At 32.5% G+C, this 25025-nt stretch overlaps 1 protein-coding gene across 1 annotated transcript in view; it reads left to right on the top strand.

The window, feature by feature from the left end:
- LOC129231735 (protein FAM135A-like) overlaps nucleotides 1-25025 on the top strand; it is a 128703-nt gene that overhangs the window by 44176 nt on the left and 59502 nt on the right. The window contains exons 6-8 of the mRNA XM_054866097.1: nucleotides 10790-10889; nucleotides 12959-13112; nucleotides 16946-16995. Of these exons, the coding sequence (XP_054722072.1) occupies nucleotides 10790-10889; nucleotides 12959-13112; nucleotides 16946-16995 (304 nt within the window). The remainder of the gene's footprint in view (nucleotides 1-10789; nucleotides 10890-12958; nucleotides 13113-16945; nucleotides 16996-25025) is intronic.

Genomic DNA, 25025 nt, shown 5'->3' on the forward strand with positions numbered 1-25025 from the left:
CTCATCAAAAAAGACTGATGCTTACCCTTTTTTAAAAAAATAATTAAATATTCTTGCTGTACAATGCATTTTAACTTCAATTGTTACATGCATGTTTTTAAGTATATTTGCAAATATTTTTTAAATTGAAAAAAATTGTACATATGGAAAGAGTAGCAAAACACCATGTATACAGCTCTTAAAGGACTGAAGTAGAACACAGTACAAACGAAAAGACATGAACAAAATTTAGTAATGAATTTTTATTATTACAAAACTTATACTACAAGTATATACAAATTTTTAAAAAAGTTTCCCTCTTCAAGTTAAGAAGGATAAAACTAGTGTACTAGTGCAGCGATTCCCAAAGTGTGTTTCATTGCAAAGAACTGTCTTTTGGTTTTTTAAAGGATGTTTATGCATTTCAGTTAAAGAAAATGATTATTTTGCTTGGGGGGGGGGGGGTGTCGGGGTACTTTCGTTTATTCAAGGAACTTTTTTTTTAATTTTCCTTTCCCAAAGTGATAGCCTTGTAACAGTTAAATTGTATGTTAGGAGGATGGGGAGCGGGATTTCCTTTTTCTTCTAAATGTACTTTTTTTTAAACTAAGCTGTTTTTATGCAGGGAAAGGGCATGGGTGCAAGACCTTCCGTCTCAGGACGGATTTCCGTCTTGGACAAAATTTCCGAGACGGAGGTCGGGACGGAAAGAACTTCGATGACTTTCCTGCAGTTTTTACTTAAAAAAGAAAAATTGAGTATTTGAAAAATATGCTTTAATTACTGTACCGTTCCATAACCACGAATTTACATCGACATTCTCTCGATTTTCCACCATGGGCTTGTTTTTGTTTTGTTTGCAACGTGCTTTTGGAGGAGTGGCTTTAGACTCGCGCCGTTTGACTTGTTTTAGGTTGCTTTGTTATTTCCAACTCACTGCATTGCAGACCGCGGAGTTGCTCACTATTCTCCCTGATTTATCGTCTCTATTTGAAAATTTAGCCTTTTCTCTTGATCATCCTTTCGTTTTTTCATTTGCGGGGTTTTTTTTTTTTTTTTTTTTGTGGCAGAAAATGTCTTGAGAGTTAAATCTGAATCACCGATTGAGAGTGATTGCTGACGGGATGAAATGTTTACCTTACAGCAAAGGGCGTCCACATACCAGGCAAAACGGGAACTATCAGGGACTTCAAAGATTTTAATGAAAAGGGGAATTTTGAAAAGAATCGGGGGGGGGGGGGGATTTCAAGCTGGTTTGAAACACCGATGGGCAACTGTTCCTGAATGTTTGACATATTGCTGGTAAAATATTCTAAGATTTGAGGAATTACTAAATTCTAATGTCTTTCAATTTAACACTCGCTAGAATGGAAATACGGAAGGAGGGGGTGGGGGAATAGAAAAGGAAACGAGAAAAACTAACGGCATCACAAATTAGAAAGAGAAAAAAAAACGCTGCTCTTGCAAAGAGGGAAAGTCCGCAAATTAACCCACGATACTGAGGTCCTAAAACGTTTGTATCTTGGATATTCTAAGAGGGGGCGGGAGGCTACTCAAGGGCTCCATAATAAAATATCGAAACACTGAATTCAAAGTCATTTTTGAAGTTAGGAGTGGTTTGGGATTTTTCCTCTGCGAACTCTTTAAAATTTAAAAGTCAAAAATGTTTAGACTATCCTTAATGGTGTAAAAGTGGGGAGGGGGAAATTTTAAAAAAATCAGAAACTGGAGTCTTAAAAATAGTAATTTAGGCAATATTTGGCGAATTGATAAGAGATGGTTTTGGTGTTCTAACCTGAAAATGTTTCGTAGCTGATGTATTAAAAACTATTTAAGGCTACACTTAAATTTCTTAAGAGAAAGGGAATTTGGGATCCTCTCCCGAAAGGTGTTTGTAATTGAAGTCTTAAAACTTTCAGGCTGTCGTTGGCAATGTCAAGAGGGGAGGGGGGGAATCTCTTTAGGCGGAATTCTGAAACTGGAGTTGTAAAAGCGAACCTTAAGGCTGTAGACCATCTTGTGTCCCCTTCCCAGAAAAAAATTCAAAGCTGAAGCATTCAGAACTCAGCTTTGAGTAATCTTTGAGAGACTTAAGAGGATGGAATTCAAAGACTTTCTCTCAATAAAGTTAAGAACTTAAATTCTTAAAATTTCGGTGAATAAAAGGGGGAACCGTAAATTTAAGTCAAATTTAGTGAAATTAGGGGAAGGAGTTTGGGGAGGGGGGGGGAGGCTCTCTCCCCCGAAAATTTCTCCATGCTGAATTTTGAAATGCTGTTTTGGCTATTGTTTAGTGAGTTAAGAGTTAGGGGATTCGGAGGTCTTTCTCGGAACTTTTTCGAAATTGAAGTCTTTCAGTAGAAAAATAAATCTTAAACACAAACTTACAGTGCCTTTAATAAACACAAAGAGGAGGGGGGGGGGGTATCCCGTCGCCCAGCCCGAAATATTTCCGTTTCTGAAATTTTAAGAGCTCTGTTTTGGGCTATCTTTGGATGACTTAAGGGGGAAGGAAGTAGGAAGCTTCTTTCAAAAGTTTCCGAAATTAAAACTTTTAGGCGGTCATAAGTCATGTATGTAGGTAAGGGGGTTATTGTTCTTAGAAAGAAATTTAGAAACTGAAGCATTAAAACTCAAATTTAGAATATTTGTGGTGAATTCAGAAGAAGGGTTCGGGAGTTCTCTTCCGATAAATTTTCGAAGCTGAAATATTTAAAAGGCCACTTTAGGCTATATTTGAGTGCCTTAAGAGGGATGTGATTCAGGGCCCTCCCTGGGGGTGAGCATTCAGTTCCCCTATTGCTTTTTTTTTAAATTAATGAATACTGGAAAGTGTACCTCATTTAAAAAATGTATCTACTTCACTGAAGTGGTTTTTTTATGGCTAATTTCACCACCTGCTATCTTATAAAGAATTCTTTTTCAAATGAAGACTGTATGGGGGAATGGTGCCAGTAATCGCCCATACCCTTCCCCTTCTCCTTCTTTTCTGGTTTGTTGGCGCTACCTTGGGTAGGATTTCCGATCATATCTGATTTCTGTTGCAAAAGTGAAAATCTTATGTCCCAAGCGATTTTATTGCTGCAATAAATATGTTTATGATTGGCAATAGGCTAATGGCGGGGAGCCCCGAACGCTTTTACAACTAACATTATCCATTATCGTCTAAAATTGCGTTTTTGGAACTTCAGTTTCGAAATATTGCCGACAGAGAGTTCCTGAACTTCATCCCTTCAATAATGCAATCAAAAAGCGTATAAACGTTATGGAAGAGGGAGTACAATGTCGTTATTAAAGGTTCAATTTCGGGGCGAGTTCAGAGCGCCCCCCCCCCCCCACCTCTTTTTCTAATACTTTTGAAGGTCGCCCAATATTGTGATTTTGGGACTATCAGTTTGAAAAAATTGATCTAAGAGAGTCCTTGAATCCCTCTTTTCCCTGAACTTTACCAAAATGGCCTATCATTGCGTTTTTTGAATTTCAATTTAAAAAAAAATCTGGGGGAGAGCCCCCAGATCCCCCGTTATTGGCGGTTTTTAAGTTTTTGGAGTTACGATATCAGAAAGCTTAAATATTACAATTTAAACTAAGTTCATGTTGTTACAAAAGTTAAAAACTTAATTTTTAAAATCAAACAGATTCCAAAACTGGCATAGTTAAAATGTCCAACATTTATACACATAAAATTTTCCTTAAGCACACATGATGGGGGGGGGGGGGGGCTGGAAATATTTTCCGTCTTGAACACATCACCAAACTTGCACCCATGGAAAAGGGGAAGGAGCAGGATTTTTGTTAAAAAAATTGGATTGCTTATCAGCTATTAGGGTAGCAAAGTCGCTTGGCGAGCTAGCCAATAAACATTTGAATTGGTGGATTATTTTACCTTTAAGAGCAACTGTTAGTGTTATTTCATATTTGTTGAATTGTTTCAAATAGCAAAGAAAATTTTATATGTTTTAAAAGATGTGTAAGCATTTTAGTGAAAGAAACATGATTATTTCACATCAGAGGGGGCCGGGGGGGGGGGGTATTTATTCAAGGGACTTCCCTTAAATGCTTAGCATGGGCATCGCCATGTGGGTATGCTAGTAATAGATAAAACTGAATTGTGAGCAGTATGAAATGACAAATATGGAGATAGCTATAAGCAGTGCATTATTGTATATCTAATTATAACAGATGAAATTTTTCTATTATAAACTGCATTTCTTATGCTAAATATTCAACCATTGTTTATTCCTTGTGGTTAAAAAAAATTTTTGAAGTTCATTATTTAATGCATGCAATAGCTTCTAATTTGCAAGTCATTTATGTTTGTAAGAGCTGAAGAGCATAACTTTTTCAAAACCAACTTTAAACAGTGTTTTGGTATCATTTACACCAAAATTATTTTCCTTACTTTCACACCAAAATTATTTTCCTTACTTTCACACCAAAATTATTTTCCTTACTTTCACTGGTACTCATTTTAAGAACATTTTATTTTTTCTAACTCCTGAAGAATTCTGTATTATTTCATACCTGACATTTTAGGAAAGGTGTAATGGTGTCTTCTCATCAAGCCAGGTGAGTGATTTTAGTACTGTGAAACTTATTGCTGCATTTGTTTTTTATTTGTCTCATAATCATAACGATTTGTTTTATGTAATTATTTATGTAAAATAGTACTTGATGGTCTGTAGCAAGAAGCATGTGCTAAGCTGTAAAATATTTTTTTGAATCCCACATTAATAGATTTTGCAATGTTCAATGAATATAATGTAAAAAAAAAAGCAATGCATTCTAGAGTTTGCATGTTGAAAATATTTTGGCAAAACAAGCTGCTGTTTGCCAAATTCAATGTGTAGAAAATATATTGAATGCGATAATTTTGTTTGAATTTGTGAATAAGAAATTTCGATAATTTAGGTGTATGAACATTTGTCTCTTTTGTGTTAGTAAAAAAGATCTATTTGTGTTAATATTTCAGTGAAACTAGACTTATTTTGATGCATGATATTGTTTAAATTGTGTTAAAAAATCCTAATCTTTAATTTGAAAAAGTAAAGCTGTGAAGTATCTGTTTTTTGTCTGGCTGGATTGGGTTTCTTCCAGTTACAGTATGTATATTATTATTTATATGTATACTACTTAAAATTTTATGTTAAATAGATTTTTGAATTTTACCATTATCATATTGGTAAGTAGTTGAAAGTCACTTAAAAGAACTTTTTTTAAACACTGGTAACATTAATTATGCTTTATAGACTACAACTGTAGCATGAAGTTATTTCAGAGTTCAAAGAGTAACTTCCCTACCTTACCAATTAATAAGAACATTATCTAGAAGCTAAAAATGAAATACAGTAGAGCCTCGTTTTACTCGATTTTGGCTATATACGAATGAGTTTTTTGTTTTACGCACATGCGGAAATGCAAACAGGTAAAAATTTCCCCTCTTTCAAAATCTAGATTCGTGAGATTGCAAATTACATGTAATAACCTGCCTTTTGGCGTGCTAATAATCAAACTTGAGCCACTGGGGACATTTTATACAATTGGTTTCAGATCTCTTTGCAAAAGTAAAGTTATTAAACTCACAATGTCCAGAACTCACTGGAAGAAGAGCTTTTAGGAGTCACAAAGGAGGACAAAACCAACGAGGATACCAACATCAATGACACAAAACCAAAAACATTCTCATTGAAAATTCTGATCCTTTCCTTGATAATAGCAAATGATTTCTCTGATTTGTTAGTGAAGGAAGATTCTATCTTGGAAATGATGTAAGTGATCACAGATGCATTAATTCTCTGCAAAGAACTAAGGAGAAAAATTCCTAATGACTGGCCAAAAGACTATCATAGCTAGTTCCTTGTTATAAACAATAATTAAATTATGTTTTCTTCAGGTATGTTATGCATATAGGTGATTCTCGAAAATCCTAACAATATTATGTCCCAGGAGCCCAGGGCCGGATTTAGACTTAACAAGGCCCTAAGCTATTTCAGGTATGGGGCCCCTTTAATAGTTTGATTAACATTTCTCTCTGTGATGTTAGAGACAATTTTATAAAAAAAAAATTCTCTTTTACTATGTTTGTCTCTTTTTTTCTGATTCCCTTAAATAAATTTAATTATCTAAGTAATCAAGGTACATCATTCTAAAAGTTTGTCCCCAGGTTTCATATCATTCTCTTGTCCTAGGAATAAGTTCAATTATTATAGATTAAAAAAAAGGAATTTTTGATTTGCTGTGCTGCAACACTGTTTATTATCACCATTTTGTTAGATTCCTTGAGTATTAATATGATTTGTCTGCTATTCTTAAATGGGTATGTAACATGTTTGCTGTCATTCTCCTGCACAAAATTTCTGTGTTCAATAAAAGGAAAAGAATAATTCTACTCATAGTGTGTAGTTGAGTTAAGAGGTTGGAATAGAAAAATAATAATTAGTTACCTTAATTATAATCCTGCGCTTATGCAACAGGCAAATTACAAGGAAAATGTTTATCTCCTGTCCCAAAAAATGTCATACTCCTGGCGCCAAAAAAAAAATCCCTCTCGTAGCATTATTTAAAACGCAATACATTTCGTAGAATAAAATTTATTTCCGAAATATTATTAAAAAAGTAAGATTATGATTTTTAAAAAAACCTGAATTTGGCAAATGATAAATAAAACATGTGGCAGAGAAATTTTATTTAATCTTTTTTTTTTTTTCTTTTCTTTTTTCTTGTTCAGACCAATCTTTCAAAAAGAGATTTCATGGTTATACATTTTTAACTTTAATATTGCTTGAATGGATAAATGATGTTGCTTTAAATTTCTTACTTAGATAAATTAAAGCATTATTTTCTAGAATTAGGAAGGGGAAAAGGGGTACATGTGAACGATTTTTTTCATTTCTTAATTTCTCAGAAAATATTATCAATTTCTCCCAGAAAAAGGGTTTCTATGATTAAATAGTCTTTTCTTTGTGCCATGGAATGTTTTCAGATATTTTTTTTAAATATTTCTTTACTTTATGGAATTTTTAAAAAATGTCTTCAATTGTTCACATGTGCCTCTATGGGTGGGGGGGATACATCTGAACAAGCTTGAGGCACATGTGAACACCATTGAAAAATGCAGGACGAGCTTCATATTTCAACGAAAAACTCGCTATAATAAAGCGTATACGTATATACCAATTACATTCAAGGGTTTATAACCTATACTGGGTCAGAGTGAATTGTACAGACACTGTCATTAAGAAAATATTTTTCCCGAATTATGTGACTCTACTCACTGTCAATTTTTAAATTTCGTGCAATTTGCCGCCTCTAAAATTACAGTCAGACCTCGGTTTAACGAACCTCTATTTAACGAATTTCGCGATTTAGCGAATTTTTCTTTTTCCCCCCGACTAAAATGAATAAAAAAGCCTCTATTTACTGAATGATAAACCCTGAATTAACAAATTATTTTAACTGCCAAGAAACCAAAATGTTTCTTTTCTTTTGTTAATTTGATTTAGAAAATATTGTATTGTTTTCCACATGATACATCCATCTTGTCCGAAGCAGAAAAAGACTTTTCTTGGAATCAGCCATTTTTAATGAGCGAGGGGGCTGCCAATGAATAGTGATTCTGGCGCAGAGGAGCGATAATGAAACTCCCAATAAAACTTACTTTTTCAAATGCTTTACATGACCTGGAAACTAAAAACATACTTCATGCAGCTAGTTGTAAATGACGCAGTATTTTCTTCTCTCAATAAAGTCAAAAAAGAACTATATCAAGTCAAATATAAAGGAAATTGTAAAACATTAATGCTCAGTACTTTAAATTTTCAAATTAATTAGAGTGTTGCAGAATGCTGAATGAAAAGTGTACACTTTCTAATCATGGATAGTTTTGTGCAGTTGCTTATTAGTGCTTTCTTTTTCATCCCAATATAGCCAATAGCCCCGATTTAATGTATAAAATTTCAGGTCCTATGAATTTGTTAAATTGGGGTCCGACTGTAAATTGAATTTCTTGTTAAATTCCGAAGTTTGTTTTTGTATATCCAAGCGCTGGAATGCACTCTATGTTATTATTTTTTTTTTTTTTTAGCTTTGAAGCAGTGAATCTTATGGCACTGAAACAGATATTCATATTTAAAAAAAAGAAAAGTTTCAATTTTGAAATTTGCCTCCCCTAAAATCTGCCGCCCGTCAGGGTTGTCTCTAAGCAAAAATTTGCCTCATACAGTCTTTGTGGTTGTTAGGCTTTCTCTCTTTATTAAGACAAATATCTTGGGGAATATTTAATTATATTCTAAGAACTGTAAGAGGTTCCTGTAAAAGATTTGCTTCATGTGTCTGCTTTGAGTCTCTATTTGGATCATTTATTTTTAAATGGTAGCATTTCCACTTTTTTTGAAAAATGATTTAAAAAAATAAGCTTGAAGGCCTTTTTTAATATTCTGACATTTATTTCAGCTTGCATCCATACTTTTAAAATTATTTTTAATGATGTTTTGTTTCAGAAAGTATATTTGTCTATAAGTTGTTTCTTTTTTGAACTAAAAGACTAAATTTGGTGCTTTCTCAGAAACACTTTAACAGTCTTGTTGTCTTTTCGTGTGTCTGAATTTTATATACAGTAAAACCTCGTTAAGTCGTCACTCAAGGGACCAAAAATTTTTGACCACTTATGCGAAGTGACTACTTATGTGGAGTGGGAAATTAAGGAAGAAAAAAAAAGCCTTACAAATATTCATGAATAGCAGTAGAATTGTGTGAGAAAAACAATAGCTTATGTAAGAAATGTCTATAAATTAGTGGAAATTTTAAAAAGGGCGAAAATAATGATAGTTACTTCGTTTTGTTTTCTCTTATTTATACATTACTTAATAACAACAACTTATTTTAATGTAGTCACAGTACATTAATACAATCCTTCAATGCTGACTGATGAAGTTGTTGCTTACGAAAAAGAACTATCTCATCTAACGTACATCAAGCTTTAAATTTTGTGTTTTTTGTTCCTTGTGAACGGATGTTAAATACTGACTAACTTTCTCCCGGTATTAGATTTTGTCTGTCTTGCTGAAAGGAGTTAGATTCATACTCTTGGCACTCGGCAGAGTCACAGCAAGAAGTATGCTTTGAATGACCAGAACCAAGGATCGAGATTTCAAGGAAAATAAATATCAAACAGCCTTTCAACTAAGTCCGATACTATTTTCTAAGATCCGATAAGGAAAAGGAATTTTAGGAAACAATTTTTGAGTGACTAGTTAACCGGGTAAAATTAAATTTGGTGACCAGTAAAGGAGGGTCATTTTACATTACTGTGAATGAGACCTTGTCGGGACCAAACAAAAACGACCACTTAAAAGGAGTGACCACTTAACCGGTCGACTACTTATTGAGGTTTCACTGTAATATCTCTGTCAATATGTTTCTATCATGAACATAAATCATATGAAGAACCAAATAATGTCTGCATTTTCCTAGCTCAATATATAAAAAAATGTATCGTGCCAGAGACAAAAGAACCGAGTTTTATTTTCTGATAGCTGTCCAAGTGAAAATCAGAACAATACCATTGTTTGATTTTTTTTTCTGGCACCAGCTGCAACTAAGCATTTTAATAAGATTTTACAGTATTTTTCCTTACAATGATATTCCTTTGATGACTATGAACATAGTTTTGCTGGTGTAAAATGAGAAAAAAAAATGAAAATAAACTTTATCTTCCTTAACTGAATAAAAATTCAATATCTGACTATCATTTAACCATTATGTTTCATGTGTATAATTTTGTAACATCTGACATTATTTGTTATAAAAATGATTTGCACGTTGCTATTAGATGGCTGTTCTGTCAAACAAAAAAGGTTTGGGCGAAAAGTTTCTATTAGGTCAAAAAGTGTCTTTTTCAGTCAGTGATTACAATCTGCTGATATACCTAGATTTTTAAAAGGTCATATTTAATTTATATTTATTTTTTTTTAGCATTAGTTTCACTTGTTGAGACTATGTTTGCATGTGTCGGGTTTAGAAATCAAGTAGATTGTCCAGCTTACATAGCAAAGCTACCAATAATATCATGAAAATGAAGCATATAAAAAGCTGATTCAATATATATATATTCCAACTGAGTATTTGCCATTTTATGAAAATTTAAAGCTGTGGTCAACAGTGTCTAGTGAAGTTGGTACTATAAATATATTTTTTATTCACTTAAGAATGATAGTTTCTGTCAAGTGCTATAATCTCTAAGGCAAATATTGTATAAGATAACTGTTGATAAAACTCATTATGTTTTTAAGAATTGTTCTCTTATCAAAATAAACCATTCATTTGTAATGACCACGGGTTGAAGTTTGGTGGCAAATACAGCTCAGGTACTGGTGATTGCCTCATCTTTAGCTACCTTTATTTTAGGTGATAAGCCACAGTAGAGGTCTACCTGTCATTCCTGTCAACTGTATTGAAAACTCAATATTGTTTAACACTCTTTTTGCTACATGACATATCTATGTTTGTATGCTTCAATACTTTCTTATAACTTGAAGTTTACATTATTATAGATTTAATAGCATAAAGCCCTTATAACTCTTTTTTTTTACAGCTTGTGTGGGTTTTTCTTTGTGTTTGATGTTTTGAGGTGCATGATCAATTAAAATAAAACATTTTTCTTTGTAATTAGTAAGTGTTAGCTGTATTTGTTAATAGACTTGTGCTTGTTTTAGATGTACTGAAATTTCTCTGGTTTGTTAAACCATTTTATTCTTCTGCATTTGTTTAACTGTCAGTGAAAAAATTATTTAAAATATTTATTTTCTTATAGTATGCAGAAACCCTCAAAACAAACCTTTCTTACTGGAAGCCCTCGTCTTTCAAGTAAAAAATCTCATTCCAGTTTGGAAACTGTTTTGTTTGGACCACAGGTAAGCCAGTATTTTACCTCATGAAGTTTAGTTTTTTTTAATCTGTTACTTTTGTTTTTAGACTTATAAAAAAATGTTAATTTCGTTCATTTTTTACCATTCACCTTTAGTTTTATTTACAGGATGACCAATAATTAACGCGCTGATGTTAAAAATTAATTTCTCGAGAACTACTAATTCAAAAAATTCTTTTTAAATTCTAAAACAAAGTACAATATGTGGGAATTTGTTTTATACATGTTCGATGTGTCTTTTATCTTTAGCTTATAATAAGGCGCAAACGAATAGCAAAATTCTGCATCACTCGCTGAAGGGTGGAAGTTAAAATGCTTTCAATAACTTGTAAAAAAGCAGTCGAAAACTTTTTACTATGGAATGAGTAAAACGACAACAACGTGTATAAAGTACAAATAAAGTAATAAAATAGAGTTAAAAACTCAGCAAACAGCTGTTTCGGGGTTGTCAAATGCAAGCCCCTTCATCAGTGCATAAAAGAAGAACGAAAAGTCCACACAATGTAGATCGAACGACAAATGAACAAAAATGGAAAGAAGCAAAGTAAATAGACATGGAAACCAAAATCACAAATTCGGGAATTGTTTCAATATTTGTAGCCTATCCTAAAATTTTGGTGGTAATAGGTGGTAATGTTTGGTAAGTTAGTTATAAAGTAATTTAATTTATTTATTTTTTTTGATTATTTATCTATTTTCTTTATTGTAAACTTAATTTTAGTTGTTACTAAATTTTTGCAGGTCACAATTTTTTCTAGCAAACTACTAGCTTAAAAAAAAGAAGAAAAAGTTTCAGATTCATTTTTTATTTATAAAATAAAATATTTATTTGAAGTTCAAAAGAAAAAAAAATTAAATTCAAGCTTAAATGTTTCGCTATTCACCAGTAGTTTTTCATCATTATTGCTGCATGTTTGAAGCTTCTTTCATTTTGAAAAATCATTCGGAAATCAAAAACTCTTTTTTTTTTTTTGCAATATTTTTAGTGATTGATTTTTTTTTTTTTTTTTTTGTGGTTCAAATCAGATTTTTCAGCGAAAAAATAATAAATTTGTTTGTATGTAAATTCTTACCTATACTATAAAAATGTTGTATCATTTATTGGAATTTAAAAAATATTTTCAATAATTTTTTATCTATAAGTGCATGTCCTTGTTAGCAAAGCAATTAAGTTAAAACTCTGTAATTATCTCATGTGTATCACTAGCTATTGTAACATAAATTGTTTTTTAGTTATAATAGTAGCTGAGAGCTAGTTGCTTTTTAATTTAATTTGAATTTTTAGAAACATATGTCCAAAGCATAGATCAGATCATTGCAATTTAATTTTCTCAAAACACAATTAAGCTGTTCTTGTGAAAAAGTGATGTTTTTTCCTTGAAAAAATCTATTGTGAGTCATTTAAAGTTAAGTAGAGAAGTCATGGAAAGTCGAGAAAAGTCATGGATTTCAAAACTTAAAATGTAGCTGATACCCTGCATGTAGTATCAAAGAATACAGAGAAAAAACAAAGCAAATAGCATAGAAAATGCATAACATTGAATGAAATATTAAAGAACAACCCTCACAGCTGATATTTACATGACACACATCACCTGCTTTGCAGCTACTTTTTGTTTGGATGCTAGTAATATTATTTCTATTTATCTTTTGAAGGACAGAACTGTAATAGACATAAACAAATGTGTGAACCATTGGCCTGGCTGATGCATCGGTCAAATCCTAATATATTTTGAATTTCGATATCTGTTGCCATATTTGTTTTTAATTATCATTTTACTTTCCTCCTGGAAGTACTCATGTTCCCCTTATTGACCCTCAAGAATTTATCACCATTTTCAGGAGCCAAATGGCCCTCTTGTGAGCGAGTACCGCCAGGCTGAGAACTAGATGAATTCATTAAATGCTATTTAGTATGTTCATGATTTATTTTCTATGCAAAAAAAAATATTTTATCCTTTGCCAGTATTTTAAAGCTTACAATCAGTGATGATTTTTTATGTTAAGTGAAAAATTAGATTATATGTATGTATACACATTTTTTTTTTTTTTTAGATGGGGCGCTCTGCAACTAGTTCATCTCGCTTACATAGAGCTCGTTTAGTTCATTGTGAACTTTGTACTCTTCTACTTTCTGCTCATAATAGCTTATGTCGAAAATTGTTTGAATACATGACTTTATTACCTCCTTGGCAGCAACTAAAACTAGGTATGGTTTCAAAATTTTTAAAGCTAATGCAGCAGAAGTCTTTTGAAAGATATGTTGCTTTTATGCTTCTTCAAGTATTGCGTTATTTAAATATCGTCGCCTCAAAGCAACAGTAGGATATCTTAGTGTTATTCCTAGGATTAGATGTCTTAGTGTTACTCTGAGGCGACAATATGTTGATTACTAGCTAACATATGCAACACATTCGGGATAGAACACACTCCAAACAGGAATTTAAGAATGAGGGGGTTTTTAAGTTTAAGTTTTGTAAAACAGCCATAAATCAAAAAGAAGAAAAAAACAGAAAGGAATAATGCTTGAGAACCTAAAAAGTAATTTTTCTATTCCTTGACTTGTTATGTTTTTAGTATAAATTTCATTTCTTTACATATTGTCAATCTAAGTGGCAGAATTGACTAATGAGCTTGATGGAAAGATGGCCTGCAAATCTGTTTTAAGGCGTAGATTTCGAAAAAATTTAGTGAGAAGGCCTTGAAACCTCCCCTTTCCTATCATCATCAAAGATGGAATAGAATTGTGGTTTTTTTAACCTCAATTCAAAGAAAATTTGGGGAGAGAGCCCCCAATACCCCTTTCTCTAATACTCTCGAGCATGATATCAAATTACATTTTTTGCAACTCGAATTTCAAAAAATTTCTCTGGTAGATTTGTTGAATCCTAGCTTTTCCACTAATGTATCAAAGATGATCTGCAGTCGTGTTTCTAAGACTTCAATATTAAAATTTTACCAGAAAGATCCTCTGAATCCTTCCCCTCTTACCTTAACATCACCAAAAATCATCTAAAACTGTTTTCTGTTTGTTCGCCCATGTATCCTTGTTTCTGCGCAAATATTACTTTATGTCTAAGTTCATGTTGCTAATTATCTTTCTCCATCTAAAAATATGATGCAGTTTTCCTGATTTCTGTGCTCATATTCTAATAATGACCCTATCCTGAATCATAAACTCAATTTGTTCTTTCTTCCAGTAAAAAACGGATCTTAAAAATCAGTCACCATTTTGTAACCTTATGATGATCTTGAGCCATGAATAAGATGTGTGAAATTTTTCCCCTTAAAAAAATTTTAGGAGTGCCCTACCACAGAAATCAACTGGTAAGATGTCAGACTCGTAATCGGAGGGTCCCGGATTCGATACTAGTTGGTCGAAGATCCTCCGTGTTCATTAATGGGTACAAGGCATGCTTTATACATCGTGGTCACAAAGTCCTCCAAGTTAAAATTCCAAATCAATATGTCTGGGGGTGCTGGACCAGGGAATGATAGGCTTCTGGTCTGAATCAAAATTTCATGCCTCATCCAACCAGTGAACCCACCTGTAGTGGTAGGTACAGGGACCCTGAAGTGTAAAACCATGCTAGTCATCCTTACATCAATGCCTAACTGCACTAAAAATAGCCTAAAATTTTGATTTTAGTATTTTAATCAAAATGAATTTCAAGAAGAGAATAATGAACTCAATTCCTTCCCCTAATGTCATAAAAAGTGACTTACAATTACATTTTTAGGATTTCTGGAAGGGGAGGGAGTTCTGAACCTTATCAGATCTCCTCATGTCATCAAACATGGCTTAAGGTTGCGGTTTAGAACTTTAATTTAGAAACATTTCCAGTTGACAGTCCCAAACTCTCCCTGACGTCATAAAAGTTAGCATACAATTGCATTTAAGAACTTAAATTTCCAGGGGAAAGCCCCAAATCCTTCATTTTATCTTTTTATCTTTCTAACATAGCCGAAGATAATCTACTATTGCCATTTTGAAATTTGAGTTTTGAAAAATTGCCAAAGATGAGTTCTCGAACCCTCTCCCGCTAACATCATCAAAAATCGCCCAAAATTGCAGTTTTAGAAGCTCCCAAGTTCAGTTTTGAAAAATTTCCAGTCTACAATTCTGAACACCATTCCTCCCGATACAGTCATCAAAAGTGACCTACAAGTACGCTTTTATAACATCAATTTCTAAAAATTTACTGGTGAGAGTACTACCAAAACCCCATTCCTTCCTCTAACATCATTCCTAATGATCTGCAATTGGACACACTCACACACACAAATAAGAATGAGGTGGGTAGTAGCCGAGAACGCATAGGGCTTTCCACTGGAAAATGCTCGAAATTGCTATACCTTTAGTAGCATCAAGGGCAAGGATCATACAAAAATATCACCCACACGGAGGATGTCCCATCTGAAAACTTGTTCTGGATCCGCCACTGAACAGGAGAAAGATAGTACTCATGCCCAAGCCGGGATTCAAACCCAGGACCTCCCCAGCGCAGTCAGACTTCTCTGACCACTAGAGAAGGCGGGCGACATTTTAGCATAAGTATTATAAAAAAAGAACTTCTTTCTCAAGCTGCAATTATTGATCAAAAAATCTTATTTCTTGGAAATATCATGCTCTTAAAAATGTCTTTCTCTCATATCGTCACCACAGAGCAACAGAAAGACATCTAATCCCAGAATAACATTAAGATGTCCTACTGTTGATTTGAAGCAAAGATATATGTTTGTTATAATTAATTGTAGAAGTACATTCTAATAGTGTGAATATTTTTCTGTTATTCAGCATAATACTGCATCTATGGTTGGAATTTATTTATTGTCATCTACCCTGCCTTACCATTCTGATCATATAATCACATAACAAAGTATAATTTGCAGAAACCTGTACTATCATAAGTGTAAAATACATTCTTCAAACAAAAGTTTCAGCACCAAGACACTTATGATCAGCTAGTTGTAAACTTTTGTTAATTCTTTAGCATTTGTTTTTTAAATATGAGCATGCTTTATTTTGTTGGTAACTGATTTTCATGTGTTGTACATTTTTCTATTGTTATTCTTTTTGTATTGAATCTAACCATAGATATTTTTGACTGTGATCAATTAAAATTCAAAGCAAATATTTATTTCTGTGCTGTTAAAATACCAGAATTGTTCTTAGTAGGAGACCCTCTTTGCAAATGATAGTCGCATGTTTTTTTTTTTGTTTTTTTTTTGAATAATTTGTTTTATATTAAAACTTATATTCATTTTAATTTGGCTCATTTAGAGCTTTGTAGATTAAATATACTGGATTCGGCATCATAAATTTCTTATTTCAATATGCAGTAAAGCACACTTTGAAAAAGGGTCTTTTTTTTACTTTTAGTCAGTGTGGGTACGTAACTAAAGTTTTACTTTACACGGTTCTGAAAATCATATAAAGTAGGTGATACCCCTTTTGCCCAAGCACTGAAAAAGTCCATTTTTTCCTGGGATTTTTTTTAATTTACTTAGAAGACATTTGATTCCAACAGGACAGAGAACAGCTCACACTAAAAAGGCATCAACAGCTGGTTTGGTGGAACTCTTCTCTGAGTGAATAAATATAAAAAATGTACTTTGGAATGCCCAGCATGTTCCCTGATTTGCCCCTTGCAGTTTTTATTTTGTGTGTATAAGGGGGGGGAGGTCCGAATCCTGTGTTTATGACAACCGTCAAGGACTCGACAAGACCTACAGATCAACATTCCGGCAGAAACTGCCAACAAACCCTCTGCTTTGCTTCTAAGAGTCATGAAAAACACCATTTGACTTACTTAGTGTATGGGTAGTGGGGCATCACTTATCTGATATCATGTTCAAAACTGTAAAACAAAACTTTCAATATGGGTATCCACATTAAAACAAAGTTAAAAACATTCTGATTCATAAAATATGTTTTATTGGGTTTTGAAAAATAAAAATTATGTACCAGAAGCCTGTAGTTTAAAGTTAATTTTTTCCTACCATTTATTCTCATAATTTATATGTTTTTTTCTTTTTCAGATTCATTTGAAAACTCTGCCTATTTGGAAAACTTAAGTGACTTTGCAAAGGTAAATTTTATGCATGAAATAGGGAAAAGAAATATGCATTCAAACTGAATAAAAAATGAGAACTATATTAATTAAAAATTGGTAGTTCTAGCTTTCCGATATCAACATTTGCCCAAAAAATTAACAATATGGAAAAAGACTGCTTGCAGTTTTTCTTCTCTTTGAAAGTAATTAAAATTTTACTCATTGGATCGTAGGTATCTCTGCAGATTTTCACATTAATTCTTAAGAATTTTACTAGAGAAGCTCAATATATTTTGTGTATAAATTATCCAAAATGCTTTTTTTATTACTGACACATGTGCAGTTAAATAATATTTAGTAAGACTGTTCGCATGTCATCATATACAGTCGGACCTCCTTATATCGAAGTAGCAAATTGCCAGAAAAAATTTCGATATATAGAAACAATCTTATTTTATCATAAAAATCTTCTAAAACATTAAAACTAAAGCTAATTTTCGTGCATGAAACCAATTTCTAATTTTTTCGAGCATCGGATTAAACGAAAGTTAATAACTGAAAAATTAACAGAAATTACATTTTTGTGCCTTCATACACCTTTATTTTTTTGCAGTTACACTTGATTCGCAACATGAGGGGATTTTTGTTTTGATAATGTAATCGAGAGAAAAGTAAAAAATCAATCTACTTAACTTGAATGATTTTTACTGAAGCTAAAAAGACTAGGAATGATAATCAGCAGAGAAAAAGGATAACTTTAAACTGATTTTACAGTGTTACTGGTTACAACTAAGGTTTGAAATAAACTTCAGGGAATTTGAGAACTCCAGAATTGAACAACGACCTATCTACACACCCCTCAGACTCAGATTTCTTATGAGTTTCTTAGCTACCTTTAGTAAACATAATTTTCTCCCCTAAACTTCATTTTTCATGTGTCAAACAGTCTAAAGTAGAAAAAAAATTCTACGAAGATCTCAAAAAAATTTCGATATATAGAGATTTTTTCAATATATAGAAACAATTTTTCTATGTACAGTAGACTCCCGATTATCCACGAGCGGTTTATCCGCGGGGCGGATTATCCGCGAATCAATCAACAATCACGAACATGTATTTTCGCAGTAAAAAGCGAATACCAGTGGCTGTTTTTTTTTTTTTTTGTAAAATTGTAAATTTACACTCAGTTGTTTTTGCTTGATTGATTGATTTATTTTAATTTTATTATTATTATTATTATTATTATTATTTTTGTGCGTTCTTCATCGTACATACACTTGTTTGTTATTGATTTTAAGTTCGGTTGTGCAAAAATACAAAACATTTGTACTGTACTCTATATATATTTTCACTGTTTGCAGAAAGTGTTATGCATCAATACAGTTAAGAATTTGAGATAGGACAATTTTTACATGATTTGTCCCCCATTTTAGTCTTTTTGCGGTTATCCGCGATTTTTATTATCCGCGGCACTTGTGCCACCCAATTCTGCGGATAATCGGGAGTTTACTGTAATAAACAATGAAACTTGTCGGGATTTAGATATATAGAAAATTTTGATATGTAGAAGTTTGATATATGGAGGCTCGACTGTATTAAGTATTGTTTTGCTTACTGGTTTAAGGATACTGTCTCTACTATAGCTTGCATAATTCCTGATATTAAGTTGAAAACTTTGAATGTTATGAAGCAAATGTATAAAATACTTTTGAGAACAAACCTTTCATGAATATACTCTTATTGATGAACAAAAATAAACAAATGATTATAAAAATATGCTGCAGTGGGAAAGCATTTTAAGAATTTCTTTAACTGTGTAATGCTAAACTTTTTTCTGAAATTTTTTCCCGGCTTCTCCTAATTAACTTTTAGGACAAAACTTTGATTGAAATATATTGTCTTAGACCCCTGAAATTTCAGTGGAAATTTGCAAGTATTTTTCTAGTGAGTCGACAAAATATGTTAAATCTAAAGTGGCTGCTAGTCTTCAGTATTGTAGAGTGTTTGAATTTCCTATGTCCAGATTTGTTAAGATTTAGTCCTAGAGAGAAAGAGTAGAGATTCTTCTCTTAGATATTTCTAAATCATTCATTATGATAGATGATAAAAAGCTTAGTAAAATTTTTGTAATCAAACTAGTGGTGTATCCAATATAAATTGTGATCCAGTTTGTAATTCATATTTAAGGATTTTGCAACCTAAGCTGAAAATATTCTTTGTGATAAATTGTTTCAATATAGATACAGCTGATACGATGTTTCATTGAACTCGTATATGTTGTTGAAAACTGCCATAAATTTATTAAAATACTGCAAAGCTTTTATTCCCTAACAGTAATAATTTTTATTTTTGACTGAATTGGACTGTTTTAAAGAAATTGCTGTCGTAATGGTTAGTATAATCGTATATTAGGGGAGCGAGGGGCTTGTTGTAACAATTTAAAAAATGTCGTCATATCTTGAGATGTATTGGTTAAATTATCACTAAATAAACTTTGATTGGTACTCTGACTATTCTTCTATGAAGTCTAATTGATAAAACATCACATCTATAGCTATCTCTTTCAGGAAAAAAAATTCTATAAAAAGGAAAGTGTTACAACTTATCCCATACTTGAGGTTTGTTGTAACATCTATTGTTGCATATAGTAACAACAATAAAAAACAGGAATTTTACACCATTAATCATTTATTCTCTTTACATTTTACTTTGTTTTCTACAAATAAATAGGTATTTAATGAAAATAATAAGATACTTCTATTAAATGCATCTACTATTAAATAATTAACTGAAACAGTTTTTTGCTAATCAACAATTTAAATATTTTAGTTTTAAACTATTAATCTTGTTTTGTAGTAAAATTCTACCATAGGTACTTATATACAAACTAGGCACTTCAAAATCACAGTAAGTTAAATTATAAACCTCCAAATTAAGAATTTTAATAATCTCTTAGTTCTTACATCTTATAATAATCAGTCTGTTCATAAGTCTCTTTATCAATGAATTTAGTCTTCATCCGATTTCTCCTCTGACACATCCTACATGTGCCCACATCTTACATACAATACATTCAACCCAATCACCTTTTGAATGACAATACCCTTCATTGCAAACTAGACAATACCACTCTTCAGATTCCGAATCCAAATTTAAAACCCTTTTCTTTATTCTTTCTATTCCATCTTTATTGTTTGCAGATTTTTACGTTTGTCTTTTCCCTTTACTTTTTCTTTATCTTTATTATCTTTTTTCTGTTTTTTTTCCTCTTTTTTTTCATATTCCATTCTCAAAGCTTCTTTTTTTTTTTTTTTTTTTTGGTGTGTCTCTCAAAACAGTGGACTTCATTTAACGCCTGTTATTTATATTTGTTTTCCTTGGTGGTGCCTTTAGTAATGGTCTAATTTTCGATGGGAAAAATTTGTTAGCAGTTTCGAGATTCAACGATAAATTTTCAATCACATTTAGAGAATTTTCTGATTGTTTAGTGGGATCTGGACAATCAGTGACAAAAGAGGGCGCAAAGTCACATTCTTAGAAAATATCTACATTTAAAAACCAAACACTGGAAGCTTTAAATCCCTTATTGCATTACAAATAACATACAACAATATGGGGCAAGTTGTAACATGTTACAACATACTCCAAGATTTTGTTACAATTAACCCCAAATCATAGTTTTTCATATTTAGCGTGTTAACTATTCAAACAACTTTGTAATCTTGAAAACTATGATAATACATCATACATAGATAAATGTAAAAATGAAATAAAATATTGAAAGCCCTATTTAGTCAAAAATAATAAAACTAACTAAAAATTTACGAAGGTCAAAAAATATGTTACATGCCAATAGCGGAGGGCTCGCACACACCCACTCACTGTGTCGCCTGGCGGGACACTGGCGGTGATGAGGTGACGCGGTACATTATAACAGTAAGATTGAGTCAAAAAAAAGTTAATAACGTTTAAATTCTTAGTAAAAAAGCACTGTTACTACTTACCCCTGTTACATCAAGCCCCTAGCTCCCCTACCTGAAGCTGAAATCAAGTTAGGTTTGTTACAAGCTAAGTGATTTTAAATTAGAAGGAGTACTGATGCAACTCAACTTATAAGTTAAAGTAATATAATACCTATCAGGTCCAAAAAAAGACGGAACAAATATCATTACAAAAAATCAGTAATAGCGAGAAACATGATGCATCTATTTAATAGTACTGTTAATAATGCGCGATTAACCTCCTGTAGTTGCCTGCAAGTCCTTCATTTTCTAGTAATTCGGTCTTTATTTTGTTGGGTCTGTAAAAAATCATTTTTGTGAGTGTAGGTGTTTTTTTTTTGGGGGGGGGGGGGGTAGTTTATTTATTATTATTTATAGCTAACTGTAGCAGGTCTTTGAGCGACAATTATTTTCTTAACATCATCTTCAACAATTTCCTCTTGGTCAGAATGGGTTTGTATTTGCTTTTTATTAACCCTTTGGTTTAAAATTTATGGTAAATTTTAACTTGTTAGTTTTTTTTTTTTTCTGCTTTCGAAATTCTTTACAATTATGCAATATCTTAAAATATGTTCCAACTCTTACTTCTTTGCAAATGTTCAAGGCATTATAAATATTTTCTTGGTTGGTATACAGCTGAATAATAAAACAGAACACTCACTAATACCGGTGATGACAAATTACTGTTTGGTAAACTTAACAAGAAAAAATTTTTGTCAAAATTCAGTAGTTGAGACAAATAATTTTTAAAAAATATCATAAAGAATTGCTGCCATTGATGGTTGGAATAAAGTGTTCATAGAACAAACATATTCGTAATTACACTTAAAATTAATTTTCACGGGAGGGCAAGTCAAGGAAATGGAGAAAATAAAAACTTGGTTCACATAAATTCACGAAAGTGCAATTCATCAGACCATCTAGTGATGAAAATATAATCTATATATATAAAACGCTTATGCATGGCGCAAAACGAGCCTTTATTTCTTTCTCTCCATTGCAACGATCCGCTTTGTTTACGATCGTTGTTTACAAGTGCTGCAGACTCGCTTCTAGCGTTAGATGTCTAGCGTTAGAATTTTGATTTTTGAATGAGTGTTTTCGATCACTTGAATATAATTTAGAAAGAAAAGAGCAGTGTGCTTAGGAGTCTTTAGATGAAAGATTTAAACGATGATCGGTAAGAAATGCTGCCGATAGGATTAGGCGCGCAAACGCACACCGTGAACCGCGAATTGCAAATCGAGTGAGATCTGTAAGTGTTTTGAAACACATTTCCGGTATAATCATACACTTTACTGGAGAAAAGAGTTGAAATAACAGTGATAGTAATGAAACTGGAGAAAAATATTATTTTATTTTTTTTAAAAATGCTAATAATAACACTGATACTTATCCTCGAATACCACTTATATTATCCGATAGTAACGTGCCTTTTAAATTCAAACGTGAACAATTTCCTGTTAGATTAGCCTTCCTAATGACTATAAATAACGCACAGGGTCAAACTTTTGATAATTTTTTTTTAGATTTGACAAAACCACTTTTCAATCATAGACATGACGTCATATGTAAGGCATTCAAGAGTCATAGTATCTGAAAACCCAGAAATTTTCTATCGTGTAGGCAGAGAAGTATTATGATTTTCTTCTTTTTTTGAAAATCCTTTGCAAAGTTAATGTTGATGTCGAAAGGTTTTTCCGTTAACCATAGTGCTTGCAAAAAAAAAAAATTCCCTACTTACCAGGGCTGTAGAGTCGGAGGAAAAATGTCTTTCTCCGACTACAGGATTTTTAGAGACTCCGACTCCTTTACCCAAAATTAGTCTGACTCCGGCTGCGACTCCGCAAATATTGGCAGAGCTGCAAATTTTGAGAGAAATTTACCAACTCCGTCTCTTGAAATTTTAAACCTTCGACTCCGACTCCTTTACCATAAAGCCAGTCTGACTCCACAGCCCTGCTATAGCTTACCATGAAAAGAAGGTGGATGACCTCAATACAAAAACATCATTTGTATCATTTGTAATAGGTTGTTTGTTATAATTTTGGAATAGATAGGATTAGCGAGACCATGCCTCTTACTATTTGGTGCTTTCTGGAAGATTCTACCTATTACAAATGATGTTTCCCTTCAAGGTCATCCGCCTTCTTTTTGTGGTCAAGCTTAACTAACTGCAACCTGTAAATACTGAAGTTTTTTTTCCAACCACATTTTTTATATACAGTGAAGCAACGCTTATACATTTTTTAAGGGACAATGAAAAAAGCGTACAAATGAAAAAATGTATAATTGGTAAAGAAAATGTATATTAGACCCTCCAGGGACAGTTTAATAAACGTATAATTGATAAAAACGAATAGAAGAGAAACATATTAACTGTGCTTAACAGTATTATGTTATTCCACATAGACTAAATGAATTTATTGGACAGTTCTCATTGCAAAACATGTTACTTAGTTTTGCAATGCATTGAAGTTAAGAACTGAACAACAATGACAAAGTAAAGCAACAAATTGAATCGTGAAGACCTGAAGAGCAAAACATTTCATACTTTTGCAATGGCATTGATGTTAAGAATTGAACCACAGGGGCAAAGTAAAGCAACAAATTGAATTGTGAAACCTGATATTACTGCTAATATGTTTTCACAAAATCATTTTGATCTTCTGCTTTATTTATAGTCATTAGGAAGGCTAATCTAACGGGAAATTGTTTGTTTGAATTTAAAAGGCACATTGCTATCGGATGAAATAAATGGTATCCGAGGTATGACAAATATTGGTGTTATATAATAATCAATATTTTTTGCTACAATAATATATTTCTCCAGTTTTATAATTATCAGTCTTAGGTCAATTCTTTTTCTCCTGCAAAGTGCATGATTAATCTGTAAATGTATTCGGAAACACTTGCGGAATTCTTTCGATTTGAAGACGGTGTGCATTTGTGCACTTTAGCGTATCGGCAGCATTTCTGACCAATCTGCGTTCAGATCTTTCATCTAAAGTCTCCGTAGTCCACTGCTCTCTTCTTCGTAAATTATATTCAAGTGCTCTGAAGCCCAGAGGCTCAGTGGTAGCCCTTCCACGCTGCAGGTCCGGGTTCGATCTCTGGGTTGGGCATGATTGATTCAGCTGTTCATTCCTTCAGTGGATCAATAAAATAAAAACTATGCTTGGGAACTAACCCCTGAGGGTTCCATGTTAGGCTGACCTCTTAACCGGAACATCTGCCTAGCACCCCAAAGCCCTTGATCAGAAGGAGTGAGATGGGTACAGTAGGCCTTGGCCCTCATAAGCTGTCGTGCCACTGGATTTGGTTTCTTGACTCTTAAAACACTCATTCTAACATTTTTTTACTAAATCACTGCTTTCAGAGAATGTCAGAAGTTGCTCGCTCTTTGCAACTGTTAGACATTTTAAAACATATATATACACATATTTTGACACTAAACATACTATAGTTAATGACCATGAAATGTTTTTAAGTGTGTTAACATTGTAGGGTTTTTTCACTGCAATTTCTTTTGCATTCAGTAAATGTAGGGAAAAAAGATTATATTATGTTTGTAATTTTAGTACAAAAATGTTCCTTTGCATACTTCTCTCAAAAGATAATGGAATTGCAAACTTTTGCTTTATGATTATCCAATGCACAAGTTGCATGTCAAAGTAATTGTCCCTTTTTAAATATATGAAAATCATAAGTGTTATGATATTCATATTTTTAAAATAAACTACCTTTTTATTAATACAGATAAAGCTAGACCAATATTTGGTGACCGGTGAGCGAGCGTAGCGAGCTCGGATTGCATAGCGATCCGAAGGAACTGCGTAAGCAGTTCCGGTGGTTGGCGAGCGTTAGCGAGCAGGGGGCGATAGCCCCCTAGTTTTGTAATATTTCCACTACTTTTATTTATTGATATTTTTAAATTGGCACCTTTGAAGCCAAAGTTTTACTTCAATAGATTGATTTTGGTACTATCGTATATCGAAAAAGAAATTTATATTTATAATAACAGTAGATATCTGACTAGTTTAATTGAAAACTCTATAGTTAAAA

The sequence above is a fragment of the Uloborus diversus genome, chromosome 10 (assembly GCF_026930045.1).
Source record: "Uloborus diversus isolate 005 chromosome 10, Udiv.v.3.1, whole genome shotgun sequence".
Taxonomy (NCBI): Eukaryota; Metazoa; Arthropoda; class Arachnida; order Araneae; family Uloboridae; genus Uloborus; species Uloborus diversus.